Below are 12,523 nucleotides of genomic sequence, written 5' to 3'. Positions count from 1 at the left end.
CTAAGCCATCCCACTGGAGCCCATCTTATCAAAGCCCCTGAAAAGATCATTTCAAATAAAATGCATTTTTCTATAAAATAATAATATAAGCCTATATAAGCAATGCTCAAGAGAAAACATTAGTGTCTTTCATTAAAGGTGTATCTAACCTACTCACTCTAATCCTGTCAGTATGTGGTGTGGTTTGATCAGATGTGGCCTGGTGACATAAAGAGGTGATGATGTGAATATTTGATGTGAATTGTAGAAATGTCCAAAACTAATTGATTGAGATATTTAGTCTCTATCCAGAGACACTGGTGACATTATCAGGTTTATTTCAGGTCACACATATGAGTAGTGTTCCCCCATTGCTTTACTGTATGTGTAAAGGTCGAGGGCCCCTATAAGCAAACAACCTTGAAACTGTCATCAACTTTATGTTGCTAAATCGATATTGGCACAGTTACATGACATCACCTGTTGCCAACCAGTGACAAAAGAAGCACAAAAGATTTGTTTCTTTTTTTAAAAAAAGATGTTGTACTATCCCAAGATGATTGAGAAAAGTTTAAAGCACATTGGCTAACCATTTCCATTTTTCATCCATGTCAGATGTGCACAGAAACACGTTAGTACTGTACCTGCAGTTCCATGTGTTGGATATTTCAGACTTGCCTTTTTATAACTTAAATGAAATGTCTACTTTTTTTGTTGTTTATGTTGATAGTTATGTGGTATGTGATTCCTCTTAGATTCCTGACATGTTAAAGTTAAACCCATTTCATTTTGTTTCCATTAAAATGAAGAAATCTTGTCTCAGTGCAAGCAGTGAAAGCATAAATGTAACACACACAGCACGTCTTAATTTCATGCTTCATGGTTTCCCGTCATCATTCAGTGGCTCATGTGCCTGAGTCTCTTTTTTTTTAAGTTCTTCATCACATTCCTCATCTCCCTCCTAAGATATTTCTGCCTTAAAAATTGCCTTTTATGGTCACAATCATGTTGAACAGTCATCTACTGTTACTGTACATACTTTGTTTCCAATGGTTTGTTTGTAGGTCAGGTGTGTGTTGCTTCGATGATACTATCTCGGAGAGGGAAACTATCCCAGGACTGTGTGTTTCAGGGAGGAGTCCACAGAAAAAAACCTCACAGTGTGACTGACGGCATCATGCATGTACTACAGTTTAGCTTGTACCTTCAGTCTGTATTACCTACAAGCTGTAACTCCCTGCAGAGTTTGCAACAAATAATGACTACAACAATAAACAGTATCGAGATACCTGTCCAGTTTCTTTCTATTGCGGTTGTCTTTTATTAAAAAAATGCAAAAATGATTTATCCCACAGAAGCATTTGGATGTTGCTCGATACAGAGTGAATCTGACTCAGGAGTTAGTCTTTATAAAATATTCCCCACATATTTTGTGGGAAGTGTCTGCTGTGAATCATCAGTGAGCATTATGTGTCACATTTTTCCAAAAATAACAGAAAATAAAGTAAAAGTTCAACCCACGAATGGCACTTATGTACAGAAATTTAAAAAGGCTCATACTTTATCTTCCTACATGAAACACCAGCAGGTGTTAGAGAATAAAGAAAACATCCCTTGCGGGTTTATGTACTACCTGAAAAAGCTTGTGTATATACTGTATTTCGATCAGATATGCCATGGTATTTTATTTCTAATTAACTATAACTTCTAGCCTCTAAAATGGGCTTTGTTTACTGTCTAATAAAGAGCATTACTTATTATTTAGCCTATCTTTTTGCGACTTTTGTGCCTAAATAATGTCTAAATTTCGTCTTATTTATGTGTAAAATCTAACCTGTGGAAAATTTTCCCCCTCCAATCCTCGAAATCATATGTTCTGTCAGAGATGTTGAATTCTAATCTACATCATTCATAAAAATCTGGGTTTCAGCCATGGATGTAGCCAATTTCAGCATGGAATTGTAAATGCAGCTGTGTCAATAAAGTTGCCAAAAGAAAAAAAAGAGAAAAGAATCGTGGCCGTCACTGTTACCATGGTGACAAGTCAACTTGCAGACGGTTGCCGGTTAGCATGTTTCGTGTTTTGGCCATGAAATTGTTTCTTGTTAAAGAATAAACTTTTATTTGCCCGACGAGAGTTACAGCTTTTGGATCTGAAGTAAGTGAGAAAGTCTTTTAATCTGTTAAATGTATATTCTCTCTCTCTCTTATTTTTATTTTTTGTTTTACGGAGTTTGTTAGTAACACTGCATTGTTAGCTTCACTAGGCCAGGGACTTTACTGTGATGTTAATATGATTTATGTATCCGTCATCTTTGAAACTAGCAACAACCAACCTGTTTGTGTATGATATGCATATTTGCTTTCTATTGACCGACTTGCCTGTTCTCCACAGGATGTCGTTATCTCACATTCAGAGCCTCAGACTGGCAGCTGTGCTGGGGGAATGTGCAGACCAGTTGGACATACTGGGACATACTGTGTCTGTGAAGACCGAAAGAGAGCGAGGCTCTGCACCAGGAGCAGAACAAGTGAGCTGCACTGTCCAGAGAGCCACATCTGTCTGTTGCTTCTGCTGCTTTAATATGAATGCTTTATGCTAAATTATCCACATTTCCTGAGGTAACTGGTCCAATGTAGTGACCTAAATAATGTATGATTGTTCCTCTGTGTGTGTGTAGGAGAGAGCCAGACTGACCAAGCTAATAGAAAACTGGTGAGTAGCATGTACAAACATTATGGTGCCTCAGCCTTTTTTTTATGCCTTTTTAAAAAATAATAACAATAATGATATATTTTATTTCATAGGCACTTTTATCACAATCAAGGACACCTTACAGTGAATAAAAGAAAGTGCAAAATAAACAATGAAAACCGCAAGAAGTACACAAGATTAAAAACAGGTTAAAATTAGGCAGTGCAATTGAATCAGTCAAAGGGGTAAAAAAAAAAAGATATGATATTCCTTATTTCGGGTGGTAGTGAGTTCCCAAGGTGGTGAGACGGGAGGAGGGGACGGTCAAGTGGATGGAGGAGGATGATCTGAGGGTGCGAGAGGGAGTGGCAACATGTAGAAGATCCAAAAGATTTGGAGGGGCGAGGTCGTGGATGGCCTTGAATGTTAGCAGAAGGACTCTTGAATGTCTTTCTCTCTCTGTGTCTTTGCAGTCAAAACATCACTCAGCAGGTTTCCAACTTCCATTTGGAGCTGGAGGAGAAACAGAGTTTCAGCTCTATCCGCAAGGTGGTGGAGGAAGAGGAGGAGAAGAAGAGGGAAGAGAACATTCGAAGGTTTATCACTGCATCATTTGGAAATAGTACAGATGAGATTATACTGATTAACTTTACTAGATAGCTGGAAAAGTAAGAATAGAGGATTGAAGGGGGAAAAAATGGATGGAAGTCAGTGTTGTATCAGTAATTCAAATGTCTCTTCACCAAGAGAGGCAATGAGAGAGATGAAGCAGAGACAACGAAGGCTAGAGAAACAACAAGATGAGCTGCAACAGAAAGCTAAAGAACTAAAGGTGAAAACTCAAGAGCAGATTAAAAAAACCAAAGCTGTCTGCATGAGTTGTTGTTATAGGTGTTGAGCAAGAATCTTAAAAAGCCAGAGTACTTTCCCTCTCTGTACTTTCCCTCGCAGGACTTAGAGGAAGTCTTCCAAAGTCTGATTTATGATAAGGGTGAGCAGTCATCGATAATAGAAAAGAAGAAGGAGTTTCTGGAGAGAAATATTGAGCTGCAGCTCCTACTCAGTAAATCAGAGAGAGAGGAGGCTGAAAAGCTGCTGGAGGAAAAGCAAGAGGTGAGTCGTCCTGTGGTCCGTCTGTTGGAGTCAGATTTGGGTTGGAGATCCTGGAAAAATGGTTCTAGCAGGCCACATTTTGAAAATACTATGTCAAAAGTCCAAGTCCCAAGTCTCTAAAGTGCAGTAACAGGCAATTCTTGATTACAGCTTGATTGACACATCACGATCCAATTGACTTAACGTTGCTGTCCCAGGGATTGGATGCTGTTTTTACAGGATTGTCCGTCCATTTTTGTGAAAAAGCATTTAATTAATTGGTTGCAATCGGATTGTGAAGAGGATTTCAAATAATTTTGTGAAAAATGCTCCAGAATAGGATCTTCAATTCTAAATTTAAGGCCACCTAATCACCAACCTCACAGAAACCTCCATGTTGCATTCTCCTCTTTCTGTTCATAGGACAAGTTAGCTACCCCCCCTCTTAAGATGTTAGAAACAGATGATTGATTAAATGATCTCCAAGTCCTCTCTTTGGTTGTCGCTTTCTTTTCCAGCTGCTCAGGATAAATCTGGTAGAAGAGGTCAAAAATCACGAGAAGACGAAGAAAATTCTGCACAATCGACTCGAGGTATCGTTATGAATAACATCAGATTATGGGAGGTACCGTCTGTGTCGTTAAGATGTCATTAGATGCCCTGTTCAAAAAACTGTGGTTTAAACCTGCGGGCAGATCTGAATCCTGTTGGGAGTCCTGCATTCACAACTTTCACAACATTCACCTCAGTGCCAGCAGAGGTCACTGTCCCATGTAATAATGTTTCTTTTCTTTATGACATCATGCATGAACCAAACCCACCACTTGAAAAGTTTGTATGCAGTTATGTTAGGTCATTGATTTCTATCCAAAATTTTTAATGAAAAGTTCATCACTGATGCTGATACAGAAGAATACTGATTATCCAGCCAACTACAATGTCCTACAAAATGACGATTCTGTATATTACAGATGTGTAAAACGTCTGTGCAGGAGCGCTTCCTGGACTTTTTTCGGAGGTGGTCTTTGGATGGGACAATTGTGATAGTTGAAGAAATATCCAAGGCACTCTCTGTCAACAGTTAAAAAAGCCTTTATTCCCATGGTGAGTTATGTTAACCTTTAAAAAACTCCTACATGTTTTTGGCTACACGCCTTCGTCAGGGAATCCCGATCTTGACTTGATTAAGATTTTAGTCACAACATTTCAGGGAGTCCCTGGCGAAGGCATGTAGCCGAAAATGCGTAGGTTAATTATTTTTCATTTATTTATCCTTTGTTTAACCAGGTAAAACTCATTGAGATTTAAAAACCTCTTTTACAAGAGTGGCATGGCTAAGAAAGCAGTGTGCAAGACAACACCACAAACATTTACAAATTACAAATTTCATAAGGCAAAAGAGTCAATGGATCTTTGTTCTCAATCCTTTAAAACATGACTTACCATAGCAATAAAGGCATTTTAACTGTTGACAGAGAGTGCCTTGGGCATTTCTTCAACTATTATAGGTGTGTATTTGATCACATACACATGTGCTGTCTGTCAATAACCCCATCAAAAAAGAAAAGTTGTTTACATCAATTGTTAAAGCCAGTAAAAAGGCACATGTATTCATTTTTCCAGAGCATTCAGATTCAACATACAGCTTTGTGTTAAACAACTGAAACTGAAAGAAAGTTTCAGTTAAGCTGAATCTGTAGGCTACAACTCTGTTTAAATTCTAAGAAACCCCTTGTGGTCTCCAGGCCACTATTGTTTACTGGCATTGATGAGGTTGGTGATTTTGCAGTAGCAGCTGTCATTGCACTCTTTTTTTTTTTTTACTAGGAGCACTGTGGCCTCTAACTTAAAATTTTAGGAGCACAATCAGAAAATTTAAGGGAGCACACTTGCAAACTACTTTAAGCTGCCCCTTCCATGTTTCTGCCGTGTAAAAAAAAAAAAAGAAGAGGCAAATTTATTGGTTGCACATGTGCAAGTAGATGAAAAAGTCTCAAAATTTAGGGGCAAATGTTCCCATTTAGGGGCAGTCTGGAGCCCTGCGCTGACTGTTTCACTTCTTTAAATTCTATCTATCGTCGTTGATATTCATTAAGCACAGTAGGAGAATTTTAATTTTGTTGATCAGGAGTTGCAGGAGCTGCAGGTGCAGTGGCGGCAGCGAACGCAGCAGATGCTGCAGGAGACGGAGAAGAAGGTCAACGACGTGTGCTGCAAGAGAACAGTGAACATGGACAAACTGACAGAGATGAAGAGGAAGGTGAGCGACCCCCAGTGCCGAACATGACACGTTGAACAACTGGTGATGCTGAACAGGACATGCAGTCACTATCATGTAATCAATAATAAGTTGCTGATTTGTGTTCAAGTACAGGGAGTTGGAGAAGGTGGTGATGGAGGACAGAAAGGAGCAGGAGAAACTGCGCCAACAGCAGGCTGAGATCAAAGCTGCCATCAAGGTAACAGCATCCAATCAGAACTCAGATCCATTGACCATTATGATCTGTCAGATCCACAGTCTTGGGCTGTGTCCGAAATCGCTCACTCATTCACTCCTCAAGTTCAAGTTCACTTTATTGTCACATACTGTATAATTACAAGTAATTACAGTGAAATTCTTATATACCTTTGGTCATTTGCATTTGCATTTCCTTCTAACTATATAGGGAATTCAATATAGTGGATTATATAGTGAACTCACTGGTCAAATGAAAAAACACTTTTGGATACTACTCTACAGAGCCGCACAGTTAATTACGCCTAATTAAAATGTTCCAGATCAATGCCACAATGCAATGCATGATGGGATATCTTGTTCTTGTTAGTGACCATCGGATGTCCACTACATTTCGCAGTGAATTGTGGGATACAATGAGTGCACTATATAGTGACCATTAATAATCATGGCGTGGTCAGTAGTGAGTAGTGAGTGATTTCGGACACAGCTTTGGTCATTTTCTGCCCTGCTCCTTATTCTGACCTTTGACCCCACAGCTGCAGGCTTGGTGGAGAGGCTGTATGGTTCGCAAAGGCCTCGGCAGTTTTAAAAAAGCAGAGGACAACAAGAAAGGAAAGAAGAAGAAGGAGGGAAAGAAGAAGAAAAAATGAGCTTTCAACAACACCGTTTTGGGTTTGTTTTTTTGACATTTTTAATATACATTATAATTTAATTACAGTAAACAACAGTAATGCAATCACTGACCAACATTGCTGCATTTTTTTTGGTCTTTAGTTAAAACAGATGGTTGTGATTTTTTTGGTAGTTTCAAACATGCAACAGAATACAACAACAACAAATCAAAACCTCTCATACACAAAAAGAGAAGTAACACACTGTGTAAAAGTTACAATGAGAACATGTCACATGACAATATCAGCAGGCACAATGGTTGCATATTAATTCCACTTTACTCTGTTTGACTTTTGTGAACAGTACAACCTGAACACAAAGGTCAAGCTTTCATTTTATTAAGTTAAACAATATAAAATATAAAGAAATCAAAACAACTTGCCACTACTAAGTAGTCTACTGTCAGTGGCCATAGGCCATACATTTTAACATATGTTAACAACTTTATCTTAACTTGATAAAGATTTTAGTCACAACTTTTCAGTTTTTTTTTGTCTACACAATTGCACAACATACAATCCATGAACCCTAAAAGAAAGATTTCTAGCAACATTCATCAGTCAGCATATCAGACCAGAGGACATACATGACAAAAATATCAACTGGTCATCGATGGATGAGTCACATTTACGTTTGATATTAATGCGTAAAAAAAAATTCCACCTCTCCCAACTTCATGTCTGACAGAGGAGCAGAAGACCTGGCATTGCATAACAGGAAACTCTTTGACCTCAAAAAATTATTTTATAATAAATACGTATGTGTGTGGAGCTGACGCTTGTTTGCGCATAGTGGAACTCACAGCTTACAACATTTTTACGACTGAATTGAACTATGGTCATGTTTTTACATCAGCACTGATCAAATGTCCAGGTTCCACTTTCAGAACCCGAGCAGAAACAAAGAAAGAACGGCGAAGGCGATGTTTACGTCGGTAACAGTTAAAATGTCACTCCACTAATACAAAGCAAAAACCACCAACATTCTCAGTTTTCAGCTTCTGTTTGCAGCTATTGTGATATTAAACGGATCATCTGTGAGTTTCCAAAAGCTGATAAGACAAAAAAAAAAAAAAAAAAGCATTTTGAATTTGTCACCCCAAGCGCTGAGGGACTGTGACAGAGCTTTGTTTTACTGTTTTCTGGCATTTCATAGATAAAAAGCTAGAATTTCCTTTAAAAAAAAAAGACAAACCGAAACATTTATCCAAATACTGACTTAAAGTTTTGTCATAGTTTGGACAGTGGTGTTTCTATGTGTGTGTGTGTGTGTGTGTGTGTGTGTGTGTGTGTGTGTGTGTGTGTGTGTGTGCATGTCAGCACTGTGTGGCCCAAAGTCTCACACCAGTTGTGTTTCAGTCTCAGTGGGCTGGATCGGCTCAGCATGCATGTAGTTGTTGTCTCCGATGATGACACAGCTGAGGTGTGAGCTGTGGATGTTGATGCTGGGAGCATCCTCCGCTGAAGAAAGAGGAAAGGAATGACGAGAAGGTGGCGGTGGAGGTGAAGATGTCTGTGCTGCCCCCTGCTGCAACAAATCTGTGGCACAGAAACAAAAAAAGACATTTTTAATCATATGAAAACAGTCTCTAAAGTACAAACACTGCAAAAAAAATCATTTAAATTGGTTTGTTTGTCACCTACCGTGCATGTGGCGCTGAGATTCCTGCATTAGCGGCTGGCTTTCTGCAACTGCGGATGGATAGGTGTCGTTTCCAATGACGCAGTCGATCAGCGTGGAGTTGCTGATGTTCACTATCAAAATGGTCGACGGTGAATTCCAGGGAGCCACTGGTTTTCAAAGGGTGAGAGGGACAGAGAAGGGAAAAGGGAAGAGAGTGTAAAAATGGGGAAGTTGTCCTTCCAGAGTGATGTAACAGCTGAGATGCGTCACAACTGACAAGTTACTGAGCCATCGGAAAAAGTTTTTCACTAAAAGAAAAACCTCAGCAAGGAAAGTGATTATTCAAGGCCTGTACAGTATGTGATGCAGACATATGTAGATATAGTTTATGTTAACTTTAAATGTCTAAAAAAAGAAAAAGAGATTATCTGCCCACTGGATTAAGATATTTTTAAATGTATTTTTAAATTTAAATGTCTAAACATCTAGTTTGAATCAACTAGATGCATTGATAACACTTGTGTGATCCAGGAACTCAAAGATTTAAGAGTTTATCTGAGCAATATGTGCAGTGAAATGCAATTTGGCATGCTCTCAGGTCTGTGCCCAAAGACTAGTGTGGAAAACAAGAATCACCAAGAAGAGGAGGACATTTTCATTTAGATGTAAGGCAAAGAAAAAGTGAGGTTATTGGCTTAAACAGACATTTAACATAAAATTACCTTGTGTGGTCTTAGCCTCTGTGCGCTGATGGTTTCCATCTTTAAAGAACACACATTGTGATAAATGATGCATCAGTTTTTATCAATGACACATTTTTGGCGTGCATGTTGCTGGTGTACAAGAAAAAGCCAGACTAAGACATTGCATCACACTCAGAAGAACTACAGGTGCCCTCTGAGGACACAACAACACACAACAGCAGAGCAAGAAAAGGAAGAAGAGTTATCAAATTTTAACAGCAGAAAAAACATGTTACCTGGGCAGCATGGGATCTTTTCGCACCACAGAGTGTCTATGGGGCAGCAGAAGAACTGGAAAGCTCGTCTGTAGCTCTTCTGTGCCATCCTCTGCACCACCTGGATCACCCTCAGCATGTTGGAGGCTTTCAAAGACTTCTGGAAGACAGAAGCAACACTTTTTCACTATACCATCTTAAAGACTATAATATGGTATGAATGAGTGGGATTTTTTTTTCTCTTTCTTTTTCTCAGACCACAGCAGCCCCCTGGCAAGACTACTTCATGCTCAGGGCTGTTTTTGTAGGTCACAGGAATTTTCATAGGGGAACTTTTCTTTTCTACTACTCGACGACTAACAACACGGAAATGCACGCGAGTGAACGGTAGGGGGGACGGGGCTTTGTTGCAATACCAACCTTGCAATATTAAAAGCCTAATTCACCATTTAAAAAAAATTATTGTATGCGCGTATTATATAGACTGGGTATAGCTACGTTAGTGAGCGTAAATTGACATTGTTTTTCTTTGAGGTCTCATTATATATATTAAAAAAAGACTAACAAACGATGAAATAATATCTCACCTGGTTCAGCGGGGTCTTTTCTTTCATTGCTGTGAAACTGTTGTTATTAAAAGGAGGCAGGGGAGGCTCGGAGCTGTCCATGAGTCCACTAAAAGAGATGTTACTGAGCTTGAAGCGATCAGCACCCACTGATATAAAGTTGTTTCCAAAAACCCCTGTCCGAGGGGGAGTGGCGCATGCGCAGTTTGACTCGGGATTTCCATGGGTCTGTTTTCTCTTGAGTTGAACATGCAGTAAAGGTTTACATGTGATGTGCTAGTGCTTGTAAGAAAAATAAAGCTTGCATCACAAAAAGGATTTGCCAAGACTAGCAATTATGTCACATATAGAATGTTAAAAATGCTTTTGCATTCATTTCAGTTTGCAGAAATGCAACAGTTTTTCTCCCAGCTCCATCAACACCTTCACTGCACTTGGCAAATTCCTAATGCCAAGTTCATAATGATTTAAGTACAGGTGGGATTTATGAACTGCATGCACATGATAAAAAACTAGAATAATGGTGCAAAAAATGGACGGATGGAAGTATCTGAAGTAAACAATAATGATTAAAAAAAACTGGCAATCAAGGAGGTTTAGTTAGAAAAATAAATGTCATGATGACAAAAATGGAAACTGACATTTGTCATGCAATGGCCTTAATTAATTTATTACAAATGATAATATGATTAAATCGTAAAAGAAGAAGTAGTGCAAGAAGAAAAGAAGGAAGATCATTCATATTGTAAACAGTGGTCTAGTATGTTCCACTCTGTTGTATGATGCAATTCCAGTGAACTATAGAGTGGTAGGTGGTGTGCACCGTAACGGAAATTGATGACACCATTTATGGACCTTACTGAGTGGGGGAAGTGCACCTCAGAGGAGATACTTCAGTAGGTATAAAAGAGGTGTCTCCTAAAATATCACTCTAAAGCGTGACATACTATCAAAAACAAAGAGGTAGAGAACCAGTAGGCTATATTGTAAAGGTGCATGAATGAAAACACATGGATTTTGCATAGAAAAATTAAAAACCTGAATTCTTCTGGTACTGACTGATATATAAACAGAAGTACAAAAAGTTTTTTTTAATATTTTTGTTTTTTATTCTCAACATTCATGTTTTTTTCATGCCCTACAAAATATTTCAAAATTATAGGTCTTATTAAATTAAATCTTAATTTCATAACTAACTTTAGCTCATTATAGTGGAGGAAAATGTTCAGTCTTTATGTTAGGCTGAAGAGTAAAGTAGCATAAAAAGTACCTTAAAAGTTGTACAGTACCTATAAATGTACTGAGTTACTTTCCACCCCTGCTTAGCGCATCAAGACTTAGTATAAAAACCTTGATTGCCAAAGTGCACTTGTTAGTTGGACATAGAATCTAACTTAATGTTCAATTTAACATGGTCATCTCAACAGGAGTCAGTATTGAGGATGGCATTGCTGTGATTGTTTCTGAAACCTCTGTAGCATAACAGGAAGCCACCAACGTCATGAGTAACATAACTTCTAAAAATAACAGCTTTATGGTTATCAAGTGACATATGAAACGCAACTGCCAAGCCATTGTTTATGTAAGTAAATGGAAAATATGTGTTTCATTCAGAGTCCAAACTGTACAATTTTGACGGCCAACCAAAGAGGTGATTTTACTCATCAGCTGTTCACTGTTTTGAATTGATAGATAAAAGAAATTCAAGTGAAATAGTGGCCTACTTTTAAACTTACCTTTGACAATGGGGATTTAAGAAATTCACATATGAAGATTCATGATTAGGCTACCAAAAACCATAAAAACCTGTAAGACTGATTACATTCCTATAAGCTTCAGATGTTTTAAGTTAATTAATGCATTGATTCAGTAAAGGACAGTGCATACACAATGATCCCGTGTTATTATCAGTTTATTCATCATTCATCGTTAAATCATGTTTTAGACAATTCCTGTGTAATTACATCTGTTTAATGTGCGTGGCCGAGCTCAAGGTCACATAACATAACCTAGTGCCCTCCGAGGGAGGCCCTGAGGCACGGCCGAGCCCAAGGCCACACAGCCTCAGTTACAAAACACTCTTATATTCTGCACTCCTTGTCTGCTGGCTCTGCTCCTGGCCTCTTTCTCAACCAATTTCTGGTAACCAGATCTATGTTTTGGTATTCTCTGTTCTTTCAGCTAGCACTAGTAACCTGTCTGAATATTGTTAATAACTGTCTTAAGAGTTTGCAGGGTGCTACTGTTGCTCCAGCATGGACCTTACCATTAAAAAGAAAAAAAAAACAGAAAGCAGGGGGTTATTGCTTGGGAAATAAGACATATTTCATGAATATTGCATGGCTTTGTTTTGATGCCGATGCAGCATTAGTATGAGTATTAGCCAGGCTTATAGAATAATTTAGTCTTAAAAGATTAGGCTACTGGGGGGGTTTGTGGGCCCTATTGGACTGAGGACCCTTTAAATTGTCATCACCTTT

The 12,523-nt window shown here is 38.5% G+C and overlaps 2 protein-coding genes across 2 annotated transcripts; one reads left to right on the top strand and one right to left on the bottom strand.

Annotated features, from left to right (window-relative positions):
* Nucleotides 1–2,375: 2,375 nt before the first annotated feature.
* On the top strand, nt 2,376–6,874 carry LOC310999768 (dynein regulatory complex protein 9-like; the record flags this gene model as incomplete). The annotated part of the gene is made up of 8 exons (XM_083990322.1): nt 2,376–2,510; nt 2,661–2,695; nt 3,148–3,270; nt 3,422–3,506; nt 3,626–3,787; nt 5,895–6,026; nt 6,136–6,225; nt 6,761–6,874. The coding sequence occupies 8 exons, from the start codon at nt 2,376–2,378 to the stop codon at nt 6,872–6,874; spliced, it is 876 nt and encodes a 291-aa protein (XP_083846448.1).
* A 1,314-nt stretch (nt 6,875–8,188) lies between these two features.
* On the bottom strand, nt 8,189–9,314 carry LOC310999767 (uncharacterized protein; the record flags this gene model as incomplete). Its single annotated transcript, XM_083990321.1, has 3 exons — nt 8,189–8,434; nt 8,540–8,686; nt 9,242–9,314. The coding sequence occupies 3 exons, from the start codon at nt 9,312–9,314 to the stop codon at nt 8,235–8,237; spliced, it is 420 nt and encodes a 139-aa protein (XP_083846447.1). The 3' UTR covers nt 8,189–8,234.
* Nucleotides 9,315–12,523: the final 3,209 nt, after the last annotated feature.

Source organism: Trachurus trachurus (assembly GCF_905171665.1).
Source record: "Trachurus trachurus genome assembly, chromosome: 16".
Lineage (NCBI taxonomy): Eukaryota > Metazoa > Chordata > Actinopteri > Carangiformes > Carangidae > Trachurus > Trachurus trachurus.
Note: the sequence above shows the minus strand (reverse complement) of the source record. Positions and strands in the feature narration are given on the sequence as shown.